The sequence below is a fragment of the Typopeltis vanoorti genome, chromosome 11 (genome assembly GCF_054136105.1).
Source record: "Typopeltis vanoorti isolate ZY-2024b chromosome 11, IOZ_Tvanoo_1.0, whole genome shotgun sequence".
Lineage (NCBI taxonomy): Eukaryota > Metazoa > Arthropoda > Arachnida > Uropygi > Thelyphonidae > Typopeltis > Typopeltis vanoorti.
This window is the reverse complement of record NC_143559.1, coordinates 47,104,905-47,128,596: the sequence shown is the minus strand read 5'-3', so window position 1 is coordinate 47,128,596 and position 23,692 is coordinate 47,104,905. Positions and strand designations below refer to the sequence as shown.

The following is a 23,692-nucleotide window of genomic DNA, read 5'->3' as shown; positions in this document are numbered from 1 at the left end:
TTATTCTTCTCTGGTGTGGAAACATACTTCATATGGTTTAGGATGAACAAAAACTTCAAATGTCCCTTCGAGGTCTAAACGTTGTCCTTTGGGTGCTTTAATGGTGAAGGTTTGCAGAAGCAAAGTTGTATAGAGAAATATTTCAACCATGGCGAATCCTTCTCCCGGACAGGATCTCTTTCCTAGAAAACACAAATATAAATTAAAATAATCTGCTTAATTGATAAATAAATAAATAAATAAAGAGACTATCCAATTATTAAAGATATTTTTAACAATGACAATATAATTTTATAATTATAACATCTAAATTTGAAGGAGAATTGAAAACATTAACAATACAGTTTTAGTCCAGATATATGAAATGAAGTTAGTGCGATTTAACGAGAAATAAATTGTCCCTACCTGTGAAATTTGCTTTGCAGATGCAACCCCTTTGTTGATAAACGCAATGTTATCAGTCCACAAGTATTTTTTTTTTACTTCCATAAAACAAACCAATAGGCAGATGCATATAACAGATTAAAGCATAGATTTATATATATTTAATTTTATATTTTATATTTCGTATTATTTCAAAATTTTTCAAAATAATAATACTACCTCATCAGTATGTGTAAACTCAAGAGATACATTTTCTTTAGAATTCGTAAATGTTTAAAGATCAAACACGCATGTACACAGTGAGCAAAGTAACGCATCATGCAAAAGTAGTCTGTTACAAGCAATATAACACTATAATATACACGATACGAGCATTCACATCAGCTAATAGACTACTGTGCTATTTCTAAAGTCCCTTTCTAAATATCTATACTTATTTTGAACAAATTACGACTAATCTTATAATGTTCAACGACACTAAGATCAAATTCCTGTCAAATCAACTTCACGTTTTGGGTTGCTTTCATCAGAAAGCAACCGAAAAGTTTATCTTCAATTGATACCTGTACGGTAGAGAAGTCATTGATATGGATTATAAACAAAACCGAACTGATTCATGTGAATTTATGCACGTGGTCCTTGAATTTGAGCTCATAGTTATTCATTACGACGCTAGTTTAGTGTTTTTTTTTTTTCATATGGCTTATCTCTCGTTCTATGTAGCTTATTGTTTTTTTTCTGTTATCCATGGGTTTACTTGCCTTTATTATTTCTTTGTAGAAGTAAAATTAAGTTGTTTAATTTCAGTATTTGACACTTTTATAATCCGCAACAACCATCGCCAACATTGGCTTCATTTTTTTTTCTATTCCTAAGAAATGCCGTGTAGTTTATGTTTTTTACAATGTTTTCTGGTTACAAAATATTGTTTTGTTATGTTTTCAAAATAATTTAAGTTTTAAATATTTTTTCTGTTTTAAAAAATAATTTGTTTTAAAATGCTTAAAATACTCTATTTTGTTTTATTTTTCCAAGGGTACTAAATACACTAAAAATTACGCTGTAATTTTAGTGTATTTGAATACATATTGCAAATGAATTTGGACAACTAATGGAAAGTGATCTGTGGTCGGTAACTTTAACTCCTTGGATTTTATTTGTAATTCATATTCTGACGAATGCATGATCGAAACACAATTCCCAATAATCGATTTCTCTTCTTTGATTAGTTCTGTTTGATCAACATCATACGTAGCTAATAAGTCAATTTAAATTGCTGTCTCCTAGCAATTCAGTGTTCATGTCGTTTATGATAACATTATCATGCTGTAGAATACTGACGAGTTACTGATAGAGTTGTAAGAGATATGTAAGCATAATAATCGTGAAGTACTTGTAATTCTTTCGTATTGACACATTCTTCTGTTTTCATAATTGTACCTGTAATACGATAAAATGAGCATACAAAGACCATTAATATAATTAATTAAGGATCTCTGAACAAAAAAAAACAGACAGATACCATTAATCTTCTGATTTATTGATAATATCTTTAAAAGCGTCCTTTACAATATTTTAACTCAGCCTTCGTCTAATTCATTGTGGTCTTTGTTGAAAATTACTTCTTCGACATACTTGATTTTATTAAGGTAGCCGACTTGTATTATGTTGGAACCTAACAATATCTAAATCAATAATTCACTCAACTAGACACATTAGCACAGATGCTAGTGTGTGCATCAACGCTGTAATGATGCACATTACAGCGTATTGTGCGTATGTAACAACATACGCACATAACAATATAACAACATACTGAGCGTATGTTGTTCCATCTTTGTGGAAGATGGAACAACATACGCTGCAACATTCATCAGTAGAGGGCTAGCCTCCTGGCACGAATTCAAATGGTGATGCCACTTGATTCTTCCTCAAACAGATCCGAAAGACAATGATACATTTTCTTTGGAAGAAAACCAACCTGCTGGATATCCTACTCAATCCCCGAAAATCATTTAACAAGAGATAACAGTGCCCACTTTTTCTTGACAATAAAACCTTCAGGATCATATTTCTTATCAAAACACTTCTAACCAATCGTACCTATAACTGTCGATCACAATCTGAAAGCATTCACCAAAGGATTCATGCATTCAACAATCCAGCAAACGGTTATTACTGGACCATCACTTCCAAAACTACCTGTATTCTATCGAGATGCTCTTCGGTGATAGAACTTCATCAAACATTAATTGGATGAACAAGTAGCTCTTGTTATAGAACCACTATTTCAAACAGAAACATAATGTTCCACAAGTGGCTAACACCTTTATTTCCTGCCTGGATCTGAAACAGGAATAAAAACCACAGGAGTACATCTTCAGAAACAACTTGAAAAAAACCTTCAAATGCCAAATGCTAAAAATCTCAAAGCAAAAAAGTGTAATATCGCAAAGGCTCAAACGATCGTCATGAAGTCTCCCAATATCGCAAGGAAAAATCCAACGAACTCTCTACCGTTTCTTTCTGTCAAAATGAAGAAAATATAACATTTCCTCACATCAATGTATACCATCTTAGTTTTTGTATATTCATCTACCTTCATACTCCTTCACCTTGCAAACATTTAGATGCAACTCAGTTTTGAAACAAAGTGCACTATACCCAATGTAGACATGGTATAGTGAAGGATATTGTACAACATCCTGCTTACTACAACAAAACTCTACGAATTCCATTTCAGCAGATTAGAGAAACAGGTATTTATCTCTTCTTCAACATGCCTTTCAGCACATTTATCTTACGTGTTAAAAAAGCAATTATCATCCACACCAGGGACAATGTCCACAGCACTTAAATCACCTGTGATTTTAAATGCTATGGACATTGTCCAAGAATAGGTAACTTGTTCATTTGCGAGAAGGTCAGCACCTACCATTCACCCAGGCTGAGCAATATGTTATGCAGAGTATAAGAAAAATTCTATAGAAAGAGGAACTCTAGTTCAATTCGACGATATACAATATGTATGAATTGAGACCTATCATCGTAATCTTCCGAATATTTATGTTAGTTTACCAAACGAAATAATTGTCATAAATAAAACTTCATATCAATAAATGAATAGTGTGTATAGGAAAACAAAGTCTTACCGTAAGAAAAAGGAACTAATCCCTCTTGATTGATGATCCTCTCTCCATTGGGCGAAATGAATCTTTCAGGCATAAATTTTTCTGGTTCTTCCCAGTAATATGGATCTTTATGAATCGACCAAAAATTTGCAATTACGATAGTGTCTTTGGGAATTCTGTATCCAGCGACACTGGTATCAACTGTTGTCCTACAAAATAAATCTTGAGTTATTTTTGCTCAATGAGTTGAGTATATATCTAAGAGTGAAATAAAAGTATATCTTTAATACGATCACATAAAACTAATACTTGAATAGGAAGACTATTGATTACACTCAGCAAAAATGTGGTATATAGATGAATACGATATACACGTGCATTGTAAACAGTCTAATTTCATTATATCTGAAAGAGATATTAAAATTTGTGGGACGTTTTTAGAGATAAAGCTGCTGAGTGATAGCAAGAGTGTAAACAATACTGATGACGTAATAAACACATCGAATACACAATTAAAATAATTAGCAAAGCATGGAAGCAAAAAGGAAGCAAAAATCCAAGCAAGATATTATTGATATGATAGTTTCAAACACATTAAAAAGTATACTTCTTTATGAAATTCAATTAAATGTAGAAGTGTTGTAAATGTAGCGATCTGTTTTAGATTTTACCTTGAAATATTATGAAAACTTCCTTTTTTATTTGCCGCTGACTGTAGATCAACTACTAGAAACAGTTTTGACTCCATAAAAAGAACCCAGGATGTGTGTGTATAAACGATAATGCCTTCAGAATTAGAAGAAATATCAATTTTACCTACTGGTGGATTGTATATTTTGTAAGGCATTTGGCATTTCCTTCTACCTTCATCGCCAGGTGAAAAACCACCACCAATTTTCAGATTTTTAATACCTTCGTATTAAAAATCTGAAGTAACTGATGCCATGTTTAGTCTTCAGATCTGGCTTCTGCCCCCCCCCCCCCCACCACTCAGATTTGCAGTGTGAATGATAACTTTCAAGGGAATGCCAAGCATATCGTAAATAATCAGATCTTTCACTATTTTCGTACAACAATAAAACAGATAAACAGGTCGCTAGATTGTATAAGAAACCAAACCTAACAGTAACGTGTTAGAAGGCTTTCCGATCAACTACATAATTCACTGCCATCTTTACATCAGATTATGTTTGCCCAGAGGCTATGTAATGATACGAGGAGTGGACACTGTCGAGACCATGATGTGGCAAGAAGGCCGGATGCTCCCTGCAAGCGACATGTCTTAGGGAATCAATCTCCTTTCACTGCATGTTCTCTGTCCTTTGTTTCATGTCTAATCCTTCACCAGACGACTCAAGTAGAGACAGGTGAACTTTGATTAAAAACATCTCTCGAATCTTCAGAAATTAAAAGAAAAGAACTCAAGAAAGCGACATTACCACTTCCACGTTCGTTTCTCTTTCAATATAAATATTAACCCAAATAATGTGTGTTGCCACCGACTGCAGACATTCAAATCTGACCTATTGTTTTTCTTCTAACCCTAATCTACAGCTAGAACAACTACTTCAGTAACATCTCAGATGTCCAAATTGCACTGTAATTCATTCTGCCACTGGTACAGTATGATATCCGTGCTTTTGCGTAGTTCGATATTCGTTACAAAAAAAGTTGAAGCGGATTTGATATCCTTGAAGCGTATTTCATACAATCCACCTATCGAAAAGTGCCTTCATGTCTTTCTTGGTGACTGATAGCTCCGTTTTTCAATATGGTTCACGGACAATTCATCGCCGGCAATTCATCGCTCGTGCTGACAATTCACCGCGGGAAAATTGATCGCAGGGAAAACTCATCCAGAGAAAAAATCATCGCCGGTAAAATTCAGGGAAAATTCATCGAGGAGGAAAATTCATCGAGAGGAAAAATTATCGCAGGGAAAATTCATCGCAGGGAAAACTCATCGAGAGAAAAAATCATCGCCGGTAAAATTCAGGGAAAATTCATCGAGAGTAAAAATTATCGCAGAGAAAATTCATTGCAGGAAAAATCATCGCAGAAATAATTTACTGAAAGGGTGATTCGCTAGAAAAGTGAAGTCAGTTTGGTTTAACACGTGTTATGTAGAGGTGAATGATATAGATAGTAAATTGTATTTGAGAGATACCGTTGACTCCGATGTCAGTATAGCATTGGTTTAGTTTTTTTTTTTTTTTTTTTTTTATTTATCGTCGAAAATGGCTGGAAGAATATTTCGACAGGATAATCCATCAGATGTTGAAGAGATTCAGCGAATGTTACTCGAGTCCGATGATGAGAATGATAGAGTCGAATGCGAAAGTGAAAGAGATATGTGATAGCAAATTGTATTTGAGAGATACCCCTAACTCCGTTGTCAGTATAGTATTGGTTTCGCTTTAACTGAAAATAAATAACCATCATGTATTATATTTTGAAAGTTTAATAGTATTTCAGTACATACTAGTAATGAATGTATCTCTTGGACACGCGACCTAAGCTGCAATTTTTTCGACCACGAGCCACTCAGAGGTAACCTCCCAACCGGCTAGTACGTATATATACGTCAAGCAAATCCTGGATACGAGTCAGACCACCTGTTTGAAAAACATAGATATCAAGTGCATTTGACTCTGATATCCATTAGAAGGTACGATAATCCTTCACGCTGACGAGAACACTTAACCAGATTACCTCGCGTACGTAACTACATCCAGTTACCTATTGCCAGGAATGAAGTTGCTTGCCGTTTGCTCGGTAACTGGAATCTAAATTATATTACCTACAAGTTGGTTTTATTTTTGCTACTTGTTTTATCGTATAATTATTGTCTTTAATGCAAGTGCAAATATGAGATACTTTCATATTTCTTCACTTAAAATTGTATCACTCCGGAGAACAATGCCACTATCATTTTTTGCTAATTATTTTAGCCGTCAATATATTTTATGCTCCCAGAACTTGATTCACGATAATTATTTTTGTCAAACAATTATTTTATAAATTCATTAAAATCCGAATCTTAAAATAAATCCAGCCTCCATCTGTTACAAATTGTTTTCTTTATTTTTTATTCATTATCCCAGTTAGAAAATTGATTGCCACGACATTAGATGGATGTAACTATTCTCCCCAAATATTCTTAAATACGGTGCTCTATCTCTCTCACCATCCTATCCCAGTTCTGTAGCAATTAATATTCCATCTACAGAGCCTGCAGTAAGAAAGAATATGAATAACTTTATACATAAATTTGAATTTTTTTTCCACATATATCCGCGATGAATTTTCGTGCGATTAACGTTCCACACGATTAAATTTCCAGCGATGAATAATCTCCGCGATGAATTTCTCCCCGATGAATTGTCGGCGAGGAACTATCCAGACACATTTCAGTTCCGCTAACCATTTGGAAAAGATACTCACCCGGTTGTTATAAGCATACTGTTCATCTCCCAAATAGAATCATATAAGATTCTTTGCATACATTTACTTCAGATCTTTTCTCAATCAGTTCTTAATGATACACTGGTGCGGCACCTTTCCTCTTGGTCACTCCACCTAATCTCATACAAGTTTCATCTGAATTAGAAAGTTTACTCAAGCACTTTGCCATCAAAACAACGCCAAGTGGGAAGACATCCGTTAACGTCCTTTTTAAGGTCATCCTCCTGCTTCCACACTCGCTGCGGTACTTACTTTTTTCATATTACAAAAATCAACCATCATGGAAGGAGGGCTTACGTTATTCCCCTTCATTCAGATTTCTGCCCAATGAACCAAGCGATGGTTCTCCAAAGGTGTGCCAAGCATAACACAAGTGGTTTGAGTCACATTCACCGCCTACAGTAAATCTATCAAAAATCTTCTGCATATACGATGAAAAAAAATCACCTCCTGCTGTGCCATGAACAACTTTCCGCATTCTGACTCCTACCTTCCTCCAGAAAGACACAGAAGAACCTTGAACGGCATAGAATGGGTGACTGTATGATCCAGCTGCACTCAAGAGATGTGCATCTGAATTAATATCTACCGTTTATCATTTCTACATCCTATCATAAACTGGCATGAGTATATTAGTATATAAAATGCAGAAATATTTATTCCAGTACAAAAATGGAGATAAAAATCTGCCATTGAACTATTAACCAGTTGGTCTTTATGTAAGAGTATGAGTTTCGTGCTCAAAATCCACAGCAGAATTTATTTACCCCACCCACCTCTGGATACGTGCCAGGGAAAGACGGAGAAACTTGTACTGTTTGAAGTTTCCAAGGATCTTGTATTGAGCTACGCCCAGGAAATTGCCATGCTATAGCCTGTCTTAAACTATTTGTAGTTTTATCGCTAGTTTTCTCTCCTCTCGTGCGATTCCTCTAACGGTGTTCTCTCCCTAGAATTTCTTCTAATGCAGACGTTTCTCAGGGCCAAAATTATTTGACACGCTCTTTCTCATATGCATAAATGACCTTCTCTCATGGACATCAAGGACTAGCAATTTATATGATTTGAGAATAAAAGTCTATCTTGTTTTGGTATTATTTTGCTAAAATTTGAAAAAGATATAAAACTAAAAAAACATTTCATGTCATGATATTCTAAATAATATGTTGTGCAGTTTATATGTTGAAGAAGAATTAAATCATGTTTTTATAACATTGCTGTTACTTTTGTAAATAATGTAGCTTGTACATAATCTGCCTTACCGTCGTAAGAGATTTACTGGAATAACAGTGCGAAACCTCTGAATTTCTAGAATAGTGGCATAAGTAAACACCATTCTCTTATGGTCACTCCATGAAGGAAGTCTGTCTTTCCCAACGACTTCATCCAGCTCTTCTTGAATTTTTCTCTGAATGTGTGGATATTTAGCCATCAACAGGATCATCCAGTTGATCGTTGTACCCACAGTCTCTGAACCAGCATTGTATAACGCAATGATATTACAAGTAAGCATCCATTCTAGAATAAGAATGAAATCTTTATTGAAGAATGAATAAATTAATTTCACAGTATAACTTTAATTATACTAAAATTCACATATTCGTAGTTACTATTTAAGAGGTTTAATTATCTTCATTTTATACTAGATAGCAAAAATTAATTTCACCCTACTTTCTTTATATTGGTGCTTCAAGATATTTTCAGTTAATGTCTTTCTATATTCATTCTTTGATGCTCTGCCAGTTCATGTCGTATGATATTTGTCATATTTTTTTATCATCAACTTTAACAAAGTTCAAAAAAATTCCCATTTTCCATCACACTGCACTGCACTGCATAAAAGGTGTGATCTATAAAAATTGTATTTCACTGTATCTTCTAAATAATACTTTATTAAACTATACAACTTTTGCAATTCAATTTTTTTTGTATATATAAATAATCTATTTTATAAACATTTAAAATAAATCACAAGATTTATAGATTTAAAGTCAATCCAATCCAACTGGAAGTTGCTCTTGAATTAAACATTAAAGATCATTGTTTATAAAAATAGCACAACCTGTTTCCAATAATTACATTTTTTTTTTACTTAGTTAAATTCTAAGTGATATTGACAGAGATTATTTGTTAGTAACAAATATTAAAATTAATAGCTTATATTCACATACTCGTATTGAAAACAACACTACTAATTACTAAGTTACTATATTTATAAGCAACTGTATTCTTACTGCCAGTCTGCACGAAAAAAGCATGAATTTGCTAAACATAAAACTTTATTTGGTGGAGCATGTTGACGTGAGCAAAACAAACATCTCTGTCATTTGGTGAAGCAGTTTGTGATGCGACTTATTTCATTAAGCTAATATATCTTGAAGTTAGTTTTCTAATTTATAAAACTACCATGTGTTCTTTATAAATTCTGCACTCCAGGGGACCACCTGACCCCCCCCTCCCCCCCAAAAAAACGGTCATGACGTCTATAGACGTCCAGCGAAATCTGGATAAGATTCTGTAACACCTATTGAATAACATGGATAAGAAGTACAATTTGGTCTCACTATTTCATCCATGGCACAGAATCGCATCTAGATAACTGTCAGTATCAATCCACCAGTTTAAATTTATACCTATTCTCTTATCCTCCATCATGCACTTCTGGATAAGTGCCAAAGAAGAATCTGGAAAATCCTTTGCTTAAATGACTTTTTTCACAGATTAATAACTATAGCCATAGATTTGTTCATATAGTATATTCCATTATCTTACTCATTTGACAAACCTTATAGCGCACAAATATGCTTCAAGTTCTACAACCCAGTTGCCTTAAACACTGGAGTGAAGATAACGACTTCAATGAGCCTAAAACGAAGTCTTGCCTTCTGTCCACCATAAAACTGATGTCTGTTCATGTTCCTTTCTTTTGGTGACATATAGATACCTGTACAGGATATCATTTCTCTTATTAGACAGACATTTCCTTTTAGCGACCATATTACGGACATAAATACATGATATCATTAGCTTCCTTAGCCTCGAAAAGCTTGACGAAATTAATTTTAGAAATTTAAGAACTGACTTTTTAGAACACTTCACATGCTTGTGGTACTGAATCAAAAACTTTCCTTAAATTTCTTGACGCCAGTGGAGAGCAGTTTTGTTAATCAGTGATCCATGTCCAGTGACTCAATCACCTGTTAAAATCGATCAGCAGTTGCTAATTTTTTGTTTCGTCTCCAAACATATTATGAATAGTTTTATATTGCACACATAGTGTACCTTAAAAAGAATTGGAAAAACTGAATCATCATTTTAACTTCTAGAGTCTAGTAGTATACCGGTCACTCTGAACAAGATCAAGATCAAGATAAGATAAGGAATCGTGACGTGATTGGTTGACGTCATTGTGGGCGTGGCTTCATGGGTTTGGAATGTTAGGAATTTCCCTGTGGGCATATGTGTCAATGGCTTCAGTTGTTGTGTTTTGGATCGCGTATGGGATTATGGGTGATGGTAGAGATAAGGATTCGTGTTGTGATTGGTGGGACACTCTGAACAAGATCAAGATCAAGATAAGATAAGGAATCGAGACGTGAATGTTTGTTGTTGTCAGATGAATATCAGTTACATCATTGTTAGTTGTAAATAAGTGACGTTATTGTTTTGAATGGAAAAGGGGAGATATATTAGAGATAAGGAATCGTGTCGTGATTTGTGGACATTTTAAACAAGATCAAGATCAAGATAAGATAAGGAATCGTGACGCGAATGTTTGTTGTTGTTATTGAGTTTGGAATTTCGCTGGGGCCATTGTCTCTCGGGGACATCACGTGAATAATTTAATTATATATACTAATGTAACTCAAATACAATTTTTTTTTCTTCTATAAATGATTGTACTAATTTTCCAATACATTTTTGGGGTATTTCTTTAATGTTAAAGGGTGGGAATTCTTAGAGTACATCGTGATGGCGGTTGTGATTAGGTTTTCTGAATAATTAATTATATATACTAATGTAACTCAAACACACTTTTTTTCCCCATAGCTCATCCGTATTTTCTTCTATATTCATAAACTAACCAAGTTCATATTTTATTCATAATTCATCCGAATATTTTGATTCCTTGTGATTTTAACCTATTTCTGTAAGTGGAATTTATTTATTTATTTTTTTTTGATTCATTGAATTAAAAGTCTTATTTGTTCATGCAAGCCCTCAAATGCAGAGAGTTCAAAACCTTGTTTGTCTCATATCAGTTACTTAAAATTTACTAATGCTAAAGAAAAAAAGAAATAAAATAAATAAATTCCACTTACAGAAATAGGTTAAAAGCACAAGGAATCGAAGGTAAAATTAATAGTTATATTGGTAATTTTTTAATGGAAACCAAGAGTTCAAACCAAAACACATGATTTCTCGCCTACGTACAACAAATGGCGACCAGATAAGAGATATATCTTTAAGATAAGACTTAATGAGAAATATACAGTGTTGGAAAATAAATTCACATACACTTTATATATTTATTAATTCTGCTCAGTTATTCTGTTAGAATATGACCTTTAAAAGTAAAATACAGAAAATAACCATTCAATTTGAAAAAAAAAAATAATAATAATAATTTCACTTGTCAGAATTCCATACTCTAACAACAATCGGAATTCGAAACCGGAAATAACACTTAAACTAAACAAAATGGAGCATAGACTTTCCCACCAAGCTTGGGCAACAGTGGGAAAGAATTAATACAGAGAACCAATCGGATAGTAATCTAAATTAAAATTAAATGTAAGCATTAATTTACTACACCAATGAATTCCGACGGTAATGAAGAATGAATAATTTTAGGATATGTGTCATTCAAACATGTGGATACTAATCCCTTAGTCATATGTAAGTATTTGAGAAATATCCAAACTTGAGGAAATGCTACCTTTTGAACAATACCCCAATTTACGGATGTGACTCATGTCCCTTTTGAAGAAAACCGCTCGCTGGGGGATATTGCAGATGACGAAACCACAGCATCTACGGTCTGTAATCTAAAGGACGAAGTAACTAGTTCAGGTTACAGTATTTACAGAAATTTCATTCTTTGTGGTTTTTGTGTTTGTGTTGTGTTGTGGATATAAAATTCAACTATTTTGGAATATTCGTATTTAGAAGAGTCATCTGGAAAGCTGTAAGTACTTTTTTAACTTAAACATAACAACTGCTCGTATGTTTTTGGTAAGCGTAATTCTAATACTGAATAGTTTTTTTTTTCCATAAGAATAATCATAGGGTATATATTAGAGTATCAACATGGATACATTAGCGAATTTTTATGTGTAATGTGTATGTGTGTGTTTAAGGGCAGGTTTTTTAAGTATATAATTAATTATTCAGAAAAACTCGAAACACGACACCCACCATGACTTTCTCTATGAATTCCCACACTTTAACAGGAAAGAAATACCCAAAATGTATTGGAAAATTAGTAGAACCATCTATAGAAGAAAAAAATTATTTATTGAACTATAAGATCGTACTTTAGACAAATCAAAATATTCGGATGAATTATGAATAAAATATGAACTTGGTTAGATTATGAATATAGAAGAAAATACGGATGAACTATGGGAAAAAAAAGTGTGTTTGAGTTATATTAGTATATATAATTAATTATTCAGAAAACCTAATCACAACCGCCATCACGACGTACTCTAAGAATTCCCACCCTTTAACATTAAAGAAATACCCCAAAAATGTATTGGAAAATTAGTACGATCATTTATAGAAGAAAAAAAAAGTGTATTTGAGTTACATTAGTATATATAATTAAATTATTCATGTGATGTCCCCGAGAGACAATGGCCCCAGCGAAATTCCAAACTCAATAGCAACAACAAACATTCGCGTCACGATTCCTTATCTTATCTTGATCTTGTTTAAAATGTCCACCAATCACGACACGATTCCTTATCTCTAATATATCTCCCTTTTCCATTCAAAACAATAACGTCACTTATTTACAACTAACAACGACGTCACTGATATTCATCTGACAACAACAAACATTCACGTCTCGATTCCTTATCTTATCTTGATCTTGATCTTGTTCAGAGTGTCCCATCAATCACAACACGAATCCTTATCTCTACCATCACCCATAATCACATATGCGAACCAAAACACAACTGAAGCCATTGACACATATGCCCACAGGGAAATTCTTAACATTCCAAACCCATGAAGCCACGCCCACAATGACGTCAACCAATCACGTCACGATTCCTTATCTTATCTTGATCTTGATCTTGTTCAGAGTGACTGGTATACTACTGAGTCTTTCTTTTCAATTCAACGAGCACGTGCGCCTTGCGTAGCCTCAGTTTGCGTAGACATTCCTTTAGTGAGACGGTATTCGTGATCTTCTAAAAATTTATAAGATGGTTAACTTAAGTGGTATCATTTGAAACAGAATGATGAGTTGTGATGAATCGTGGTGTTTTGAATACAACTCAGAAATAAACCGGCAAAGCATAGGATGGACATCTCCAAGATAGCAAAAGTTTCGACTGCAAAAAATCTCGAATGAAAATAATGTTACCTGTTTGCTTCAATATTTATGGACTTTTCTTATAAAATCTATTCTGAACGACCAAAACGACAGGCAGTACTCTCTGATGAGCTGAGGAAGAGTTAACTGTCTCGAACAACAGATGGCTGTTGCTGCATGACAAATGTAGTTGCATATTGTGCGTTAAATGTGAAATAATATCTAACTCGAAATCCATCACAATGTTCTAATACCTGCCATGGTGCTGTGGATTTAATACCAGCGGACTTCTCTGTTTTCAAAATTGAAAATATAATTAAAAGGACCTCCATTTGTCTCAGTGATGGTCTACAAGGAAGGTGTGACCAACTAGCACAATGTTATATATTTAGATGTTTATCAACCGTATTTCGAAAATGTATATGAACAATGTGAACTTTAGTGAATTAAAGGGAGGTTATATTTTATTTTTCTACACTTTTTATTTTTATGTGAATCTTTTTTCTTTTTTGATGGCTCACTCTACATTTAAACCATTAGAAATAATATATTACCATTAAATGATGTCTGTTTCTTCTTTCTTTTTTCTATTTCTACTAAGAAGGCATCAATATAATCCCTGCTGCTGTTTACATCTATGGATGATTTATGTTCTTTTATTTCTTCTCTACGTAGAAAATAGAAAGCAAATGGTAAAGCAGTAAATCAACATGCAACAAATATTCAGTAAATAACTGCTAACACATTTCTTATAAGTTAATTTTAAGTTATAATCCATATTCATTAAAAAACATCTATATTGATCTGTAAGGTCATACCATTTATTTCGCCATAAAAATGCTTACATTTTCCGTACAGCCAGGCAAAATTTATAACACAGATTTCAACAATATATAAATATTCAAAACATTTGAATTTTTGCAAAACTAATATTACTAAACGATGGATATATCCTTAATTTAAGAAAAATGCAATATTCGCAAAATCTTGCATGTTCAGCTTTCTCAATATCGGTTCATCATTTCTCGAGTTATTTCTTATAAAAGGAAAGCTTAAATATCCATTACTCAGCTCTTTGTTTCTGAAATGATAGTTTGGCACACTTCCAGCAATGGTGACATCACAAATGCGGGTTGCTCAGAATATCTAATGCTGCCATCTATCGGTGTTCTTAGAAAATATTTTAAGACTAACAATACTGATCTTCTAGTCTTTATAAGGACTGGCTTAAAGGGGCGAAGCAATATTGCTTTTAATATTCCCCGTTATCTGTAGAGGACAGTGTAAGGAGAAGGTGTTATTGAGCTATATAAAGCTCTGGTCATGGCAAGAGAGTAACAGCAATAGCAGAGCCTCAGTTAGAACTTCATTGGCTACAGCATTGTCATCCATTACCCTCCAAGGGTACCAATTTTAGTCGCCTCGTACGACATGCATTAGCTACATTGGTGCTATTCTTATCCCGGCAACCACACGGGGAGATGTCTGACAATACTGATAATAACTGTGCGCATCTTATCAATTATCACCATCGAAACCAATCCTTGCTTTATTGTAACACATTTAACGTATTCGACATAACATAACATTACATAACAGCCAAATCATAATGGATCCAGAATGAAATCAAGTTTGCTTTTTAATCCGAATGTAAAATTTGCACCTTTTCCTGAAATGTCATCTGATGCTGAGATTCCACATCAAATGAATGAACAAGAATCTCAGCATCAGATGACATTTCAGGAAAAGGTGCAAATTTTGTACATTCGGATTAAAAAGCAAACCTGGTTGCATTCTGGATCCATTATGTTTTGGCTGTTTAATGGTGTATGTATTAATTTAGAATGAAATTATTATCAGTAGATATGATGTCGTTCAAATTAGTTCTTTTGTTAATAAATATAGCAGCTAACATCGGAAAAATTCATCAGCTCAGTAAAGGTACTTTTGCAGGACGCAGGACGCAGGCCATATAAAGGTACTTTTAATATGTAATTTAATATTAATATATTTTAGTAATATGAAAATAAATGGTGTTTTATTTTAAACAATACTATTTTTATTAATCGGCAATCTTTTTAACTAGTAAACAATTTTATCATCTCATTAATTATTGAATATTTATTTTATTTCATTGATTTTTCTTATATTTTTGGAGATCCATTAAAATTCCAAAATTTGAGATTTTTGGTGGATTATAACAAAATTTGTTTAATTCATGTTGAAAGTTTAGTACACATTAAATGAATAAATGCTGAATTATTATGAATTTCATAATAGGTCATTTCATTCTAGCATTATAAAAAGAAATACTTACTGAACGAATTTGATTAAACTCTTTTGTTGTTGAAGAATTTTTTCGTAACCAGCAGCTTTGATGAACATTAAAAATTTTTTCAACATTGGAAAGAAGGCGCCAATGTTGACCTTTGTGATAAACTTTGTTAAGTCACGGAGAGCTTCGTCCAAGAGAATGCGTTTTGGATCTCCATATTGCAACTGTTTGCCAAATATAAGCGGTGTAATGTTGTTGGACACACTCTCAGTTATGAACCTGTCCACGTACACTGGCTTACCTCTGTGTTCTTTAAGTTTCCCAATAAAATAAATAATTTCATCCTTAAAACAGAAAAATAGAGAAACTGTTAATCGCAGTACATATTCACGCAAGCTTATACTTCGCTTTTGTTAATATAGCATTATATTATTCCTAGAGATTCCGCGCGCATAGTATGCAATAAGCAATTGACGACTAAATACAGCTGCCTAATGTTAAGTAAATGGCAAATTAATCGTCTCCTTAATTTAATAAATGCCATACACAATGTATAAGTGTACAAAGTAAAACAAACAGACCAGTAATTTACTTCATTAACAATAAATGAAAATAGAACATTTGTTTCCAAATGTTCTGTTTCTAGTTCAAAAACAATAATGATACCATAAACAAAATTTTGTTCAAAAAACTGAATAAAAAAAGCGAATGTAACTGGAATGGTGCCTACTTTAATTTTTCAAAATTAAATATCACAGTAAGAATTTAACGAACTGTAAACTTACAAGTTGCTGATGACATTGTATGTTTACAATGCAGTATGGAGCCGTATTGCACTACCGTGCTATACTATACTGCAAAGTTAGCAGTGATATGTTCCGCTTTATAATGCAAGAATTTATCTCATAGCCTTAGTTGCTTCGGCTGTAATTCGGCTTAGTGATTAGCGTATCCCTTCTCCAAACAACAGCCTGTGGGTTGGAATCCTGCTGTTGGAATGGATGTTTGTGATTGCCTTTCGCTGGGAGAAGAATTTCATCGCAGTGTTAGAATATATAATATATATATATATATATATATATATATAGAAAAGGCTTACATTCCAAAGGCACCTATTATTATGGGAACAACTTTCGTTTCCTTTTGCCAGATTCGTACAACTTAGATTTGCAAATCACGATATTTTGTAATTTTTTCATTTTCTTTGTTGTCAATCTGACTATCTCCTGGTACTGATATTTCGATAAACGTAACACACTTGTTTCCAATTTTTTCAACCACTGTGATATCGGGTGTGTTACATTCCAAGCTTTTGTCAGTCAGGATTTTGAAATCCCAGAGTATTTTAGCTTTTTCATTCTCAACCACTTTCTGGTGAACTTAATGTTTCCAATAGTCTTTAGATACTTCAAACCCATACTTTTTACATAAATGCCAGTGGATTATCTTAGCTACGTTATCATGCCTTTTACGGTACTCAATTTGTGCGATTTTGCTGCATCCACTTATAATGTGGTCTACCGTTTCTTCCTTTTTTTTGCACAATCTACATTTATTGTCTTCTTGATTTTTTTTATTTTTGCTTTCATAACGTTGGTTTTAATGGCCTGTTCTTGTGCTGCAAAAATTACTGTTTCTCTTTCTTTCTTTAGTGCTCCATTTCTCAACCATTGCCAGGTCAAGTTGCTGTCAGCGCTGTCCTCTATGCTGTGAAAGTATTTTCCATGCAATGTCTTTTTTTTCCATCTTTCAGTACTCACTTTTACTTGGTTGGTTTCGTATTTCAATTTTGTCTCCATGGGTTTAAATAAACCCTCTTTCCTTACTTCAATTAGAAATTTTTCCGTTGTTTGCTGCAGATAATCATTTAAATTTCGTTTTTCTTCTTCAATAACTTGCTTCACTTGTAATAATCCTCTACTTCCTTTTTTGCGTGATAGATAGAGCCTATCAATGTCACTGCGAGGATTGAGGGCATGGTGCATTGTCATTAATTTTCGAGTTTTTTTATCTAAATCTTCCATCTCTAGCTGGGTCCATTCAAAAATGCCTGCTGAATATCTCAGAACAGGTATGGCCCAGGTATTAATTGCTTTTATCAAATTTCCAGCATTAAGCATTGACTTAAGGAGTTTTCTTAATCGTCTTATGTATTCCGCTCTAGTTCTATCTTTGATCTTATTGTGCAGAATTTGTGATGCTTCTAAAATTCCCAAATATTTGTAGCGGTCTTCGAATTTTATTGCCTTGATTATTTCACCATTGAGCAGCTCGATTTTGTTCATATCTTCAAACTTTCTTCTTGTTATTCCAGCAATTGCACATTTGTCTAAGCCAAAATCAATTGATATATCTTGACTGAATATGTGCACAGTGTTTAGCAACGATCCGAGTTGAGTTCATTCTCTGATTTTGCATAGAACTTCAGATCGTCCATGTATAAAACGTGAGATATCTTTTCACTCTTTTGCGCAGTTTGATAACGATGAGCAGTTTTATTAAAAATTCCAGTTAAGGGGATCAATGACAATATAAACAATAGAGGAGATAATGAGTCTCCTTGAAAGATGCTCCTTTTTATGTTTACCGCTCCAATTTCTTCTCTATTTATAACTAACGTTGTTTTCCAGTTTTTCATGTTGGATTGCAAAAATTTTTATACGTTTTCTCTAATACTGAATAGTTCTGTGCATTTCAAAATCCAACTATGAGGCACCGAATCAAACGCTTTTTTATAATCTATCCAAGCCATATGAAGGTTGGTTTTTCTACGTTTGCAAGTTTTAAGAATCGTTTTATCAATCAGCAATTGGTCTTTTGTGCCGCTTGAATTTTTGCTGTTACCTTTTAGTTCAATTGGGAGAAGAGAATTTGCTTTAAGATAGCTGTATATTTTATCAGCTAGTATGCCTGTGAGTAGCTTAAAAGTTGTTGGCAGGCAGGTTATTGGTCGGAAGTTTTCTGGGTTTGGATCTTTTTCTTTATCCTTTATGATCAAAAACGTTTTCCCTACTGTGAGCCACTCTTCTTTGCATTTTCCTTCTAAAACATCATAAAATTGGTTAGCAAGTCTTTCATATAAGCCTGTTAGATATTTCAACCAGTAGCCATGTAATTCATCCTTCCTGGGTGTTGACTAATTTTTTATTTTTTTTAGCCTTGCTTTTCAACCATTGCAGTTGTTATTTTCAGTTCATTTGGTTCATTTTTGTTCTTGAGATTTGTTCGGAATTTGTTCAATCCATTTTGTCTTGTTATTGTGCCTCTTAGGGTTGTCCCACAAGTTTTTCCAAAACGTTAGTGTATTTTCTTTGTCTCTGGTATTTATATTTATATTTTATTTAAGGTTATCATTCCTGCAGCAATCAATTTTCTTGTAAAACTGGTGCTGAGATGCGTGAAACATCGAATTTTGCTTGTACTATTCAATGTGTGCACTGTATCTTCTTATTTTAGCTGCAACTGCAACTATTTTTTGTTTCACTTCCTCTAATACTTCATCAATAGGTTGTGTTTCAGTATTATATCTCTTTATGAGATTATTTCGGATTTTTGTGTTTTTCAGCTTCTTTTCCTTAAGGTTTTTCAAATTGCTCACGTCTGCTCTGAGTTTAAGAATTTTATTCTCCAGTCGATGCTTCCATTTTGGTTCCTGAGCATTACTGCTTTTGCGTTCACTAATCTTATATCCTAATTCAGATATTACGACGCAGGCTATTGAGTACATAAGTTGATTCGTTTGCCCAATAGTTCCAGTAGGAATATCCCTTGCAGCTTTATTGGCCTCTTGTAGGAGTTCTTTCAGTTTTTGTTGAGGTACTTGTCTCAATATTGGAAGCCTAACTCGTTCCTGGTTGGTGTTCATTTGCTCGATAATTTTTCTTGCAAGTTCTTGTTCATTATTTGATAGCTTCCTTTCAACTATTTGTATATTTTCAAAATTTTCAGCATTCTGCATCTTGGAATCTGAGTCTGCTCCATTCATATTCTTGGTCACTTCAGGGTCAGTACGGTCTCCTTTTACAGCTTGAAGTTTCAGTGCTTCCAGCTCAAGTTCACTAAATACCTTGCGTTTGATAATGAAGCTGCGTTGCTGCATCAGCCTTTCGAATGAAATTTCAGAATTTGGGTGTCGTTCAAGCCAAAGGTGGAACAAGAAAATGTCTTTTCTTACATTTTAAAATACAAAATGTAAGAAAAAAGTTTTGAAAGAGAAATAGTTTAATAAAAAAACAAATATTTATAGTAAGAAAATTTGAATATGTATTTTATAATTAATAATATTTCTAGAATAATCTTCATTTGTAATTTTATGTAATTTCTGCAGCACCACCAAATCCACGAAAATATCACTTGTGCACTTAAAACTAGACAAACGTTCCATAAAACGGTGAAACCACAATTTGTAGACAGATTCTTGGGAAAACTATCCAATTAAGAGAAGTATTTATGTTATTTAATTTACTCGTGGGCAATTGCTTATAGAATGAGAGCTTGTCATTTAAAAACAATTTTTATTTCTATGTACATTTTATATATTTTTATATAAAACTATTATTTCTATAAATATTTTTATTTGTACGTGATGATGGCAGCGGCGTTTTATGTAGCTTGTGGATTATTAATAATAACAATACCTTTATGCGATCTTCCAGCCATGGTCTGTTCATTCCCAAATCCTTCAGAGCAGTCACTGCAAATTTTCTTTGCTCAGTCCACGATTCTCCATTTAGAGATTCGAGCCCTAAAAGTTTATATACTGTATATATATATATTTATTTCATATATAATTTCATTTTATAAGTTGATGTAATTTTATAGGAGATAGTCCTGGTTCTCCCCCTGACTAATCGTATGTTGACTGTGTGAAAAGAACTGGAGAGTATACATTAAAAATAAGAAAGAGTTTAGTTAGCAAGTTTTTGCTTGGAGTGTGGTTTATTTATTTATTCGTATGGAGTTCCCTCCCTTTTCTCCAGCGTCTCTTTTGGGGCGATTTGATCCCCCTCATGGGGGTTAAGTATTTGTGGCTGTAGATCCGTGTGTGTTCACGGGGCCGGTTTGCCTGCTTGCGGGATGAAAAAACCCTAGATAAACTGGGGGGGGGGGGGGGAAACCTGCTCTCCACGCCCAAGACCGGCTAACTTGGTTATGGCTGAGGAAGATCCTTAAGCTCCTCACGTCGGCGACGGGAATCAAACTTAGGACACTCCTTCCCCGGGCATATGGTTGCGAAGCGCAAAGCCACTAGGCTAACCGCGCGGACTTGGAGTGTAGTGAACGAGTAGAAAGAATAGTCAGAGTATGTTGTGGGCGCTTTGTAAGTGAATATCAAAGAATTTCTAAGAAATTTCAAAGCAAGATATGACCCGCATTGTGCTGGTTAGGTTTTGAGTGTCGATGTAACTCCTGCGATTAGTCAACAGGACTCCATGGAGGTGTCGACCATAATAATAATAATAACAATAATAATAATAATAATAATAATAATAATTTTTATTATTATTAATTTTATTTATTTATCATGTATAATTGAATATTATAATTCTCTCTCTCTCTCTCTCTAACACACACACACACACACACACACACACACACACACACACACACACACACAACCAGACTAACATCTGGGTATGAATGCGTACCCTATTCAGTAATGAGCTATTATACGGATATTTATACATTTTCCAAGCTATCATACGCTATCACTAATTGGTTTAAGACAGCAAAACATCTTTCTCAGATAGATTAACAAAATATTACAGTATTTCATTCAAAGCACAGCCAACCACATTTCTAAAAGAAACTGCTCCAAGGTATAGTTATATTAAACAAATACAAAATTCTCCAAAGAAGAATATAAAGAATGTTAAATAAATTTAGTATAACAAGAATGGATTGTCATTTTATATGTAATATTTTAATTAGAATGTGAGACCAGTAAGCGCATTTTTCTCCTTCAGAGATTTCTTTATATTCGCATTCGATGCCATTCATGTTTTTCTTCATATTAACTGAGGTTTGGGTAATTTGTCACGCGCAATTTCGGCATTTTAGATCATTTAGGAATTTTTCTTTGTAATTTTATATAAAATTCTGAATCGTGTTTACATTTTTTTCCTTTTATTTTACAAATTTAAATATTCTCTAAGTCATTCGTTTTCATCATACTGCATGAGAGAATTTTGTTTTCTTTACTCACCAATAAGATTCTTATGGATTTCAAATGGAGAATCGTGTGGTCTACCGAGAAATGCATCTTTAGTGAAGGCTTCTTTCAAAGATGTAAAATCTCCAAGTATGACAACGAAACGACTTCCCAAATACATGCTAAAAGGGGAGAAAAAGAAAATCATGGTTGCATTATGTCACTTTTATTATTTTTAATTAGAGACAACTTAATTTAATTTATTTTATATTTTTAAAATAGAAAATAGTATATAGAACATTTTATACAAATCAGTGTTTAAACGGACTTCAAAATAAACTGTTCCACTAACTCTGCTCTAAATGACTTTATACCTATCTGGCATGTGTAAACGTTATAAAATATAAAAACTATGTGCAGTATTCCTATTTTACTTTTATGATACGAAATTCATAAAAGAGAGCCATTGCTATGAATGAATGTAATAAAAGATCACTCACCTTATTACATTTCCATATTTCTGGAACAACCGATGAAAGTCTTTGTAAATTTCCTTACTAAGAAATGGGAAGTAGCCTACGAAAGGCAATCCAATGGGTCCCGGAGGTAAACGCTTTTTCTTTTGAAGTATCACAATGGAAATAAACAGACATGACAAAAGAATTAACGGAACTACTACATTCACTATACTCTTATTACGATCATCTGAAGTTTCGCTGTTCTTCGCCGACATTGTACAAAACAGACACTATGCTAGCATTCAAACAAAAGTTCTGAATGCTGTCGTTATCAAAGTGTAAGTAGGAAAACTCTTAATTTCGCGACGACATACGTAACCTTCAAAACTAGTTTCATGTCCTTGGAAGGCTGCCAAACACACACGCACACACGCACGTATATTGTTAACGAGAAAAATTAGTTTAATTGGGTCAGTGTAAAGGAATCGCGTAATAAGCGGGAGAAATCGAAATGGATTCAGCTAGAGCCCCTACTTTTATGCTTTAAAAAGAAAAGATTCGAAATGTTAAAGTAAAATGTATTTCCTCAATTATAAAAGGCAATCTTAAAAAATTACATATACTTCATGCCACATTGTACCATGATCGCATAATTATTAGTATTATTAATTAATTTATAATAATAATAACACGAGCCCGCGCGAACGCACGCACACACACATTAGTATATCTTCTCCTTAGCGCTGAGTCCTCAGTGATTGTTACTGAAATAAGGTATAAGCGGCGATTAGCCTACTAATTACTTTCCACTAATACTTTCGTTTTTTATTTGTCTGATCGAAAACGTGAAAGAATGTTGATATGCATACTTCAACAATAACGATACGGTTCGCTGTTAAAATAGTGCCATGCCAATTTAAAAGCAATTAAGTTATAAATAAAACATTTCAATCATTGAAGAAATAAATTAAAATAAATAAAATATAGAAGCCATTAATTTACTAATTAAATTTATTAACTGGCACAAGAGTGGAAGTTTGTGGTTGTTTTTAGGAGGAAGATAAACTTCATTCTCCCAGTGTGAGGTCGCTTCCCAACTTATTAAAAGCTTGAAAGCGGTCTTGCTTTCTCTCTCTCGCAACAGAGACCCCATCTTTCATTCCATTAGCCTTTTGAAATGCACAGATTACCGTATATGGCATTTGTATGGATGATAAATATCGTTTTGTGAGATTGGACTGGTGCACATAAAATATCTCTTAAATACTCGATGCTATCCAG

The 23,692-nt window shown here is 33.5% G+C and overlaps 1 protein-coding gene across 1 annotated transcript; it reads right to left on the bottom strand.

Annotated features, from left to right (window-relative positions):
- Positions 1–22,699, bottom strand: LOC150101527 (cytochrome P450 2A9-like). The gene is made up of 8 exons (XM_090400829.1): positions 22,454–22,699; positions 22,008–22,135; positions 20,440–20,546; positions 15,845–16,146; positions 14,082–14,194; positions 8,243–8,498; positions 3,537–3,724; positions 1–182 (listed from the first exon to the last, which is right to left on the bottom strand). The coding sequence occupies exons 1-8, from the start codon at positions 22,684–22,686 to the stop codon at positions 1–3; spliced, it is 1,509 nt and encodes a 502-aa protein (XP_090256955.1). The 5' UTR covers positions 22,687–22,699.
- Positions 22,700–23,692: the final 993 nt, after the last annotated feature.

What these genes read in the sequence shown, in the direction of transcription:
- LOC150101527 (XM_090400829.1), bottom strand. Translation starts at nt 22,686, where the DNA reads ATGTCGGCGAAGAACAGCGAAACTTCAGATGATCGTAATAAGAGTATA. An exon ending in AATCCATAAGAATCTTATTG is followed by an intron (nt 20,547 to 22,007) that starts GTGAGTAAAGAA and finishes ATAAACTTTTAG; the next exon opens with GGCTCGAATCTCTAAATGGA. An exon ending in ATTAGTTCCTTTTTCTTACG is followed by an intron (nt 183 to 3,536) that starts GTAAGACTTTGT and finishes TGTGTTTTCTAG; the next exon opens with GAAAGAGATCCTGTCCGGGA.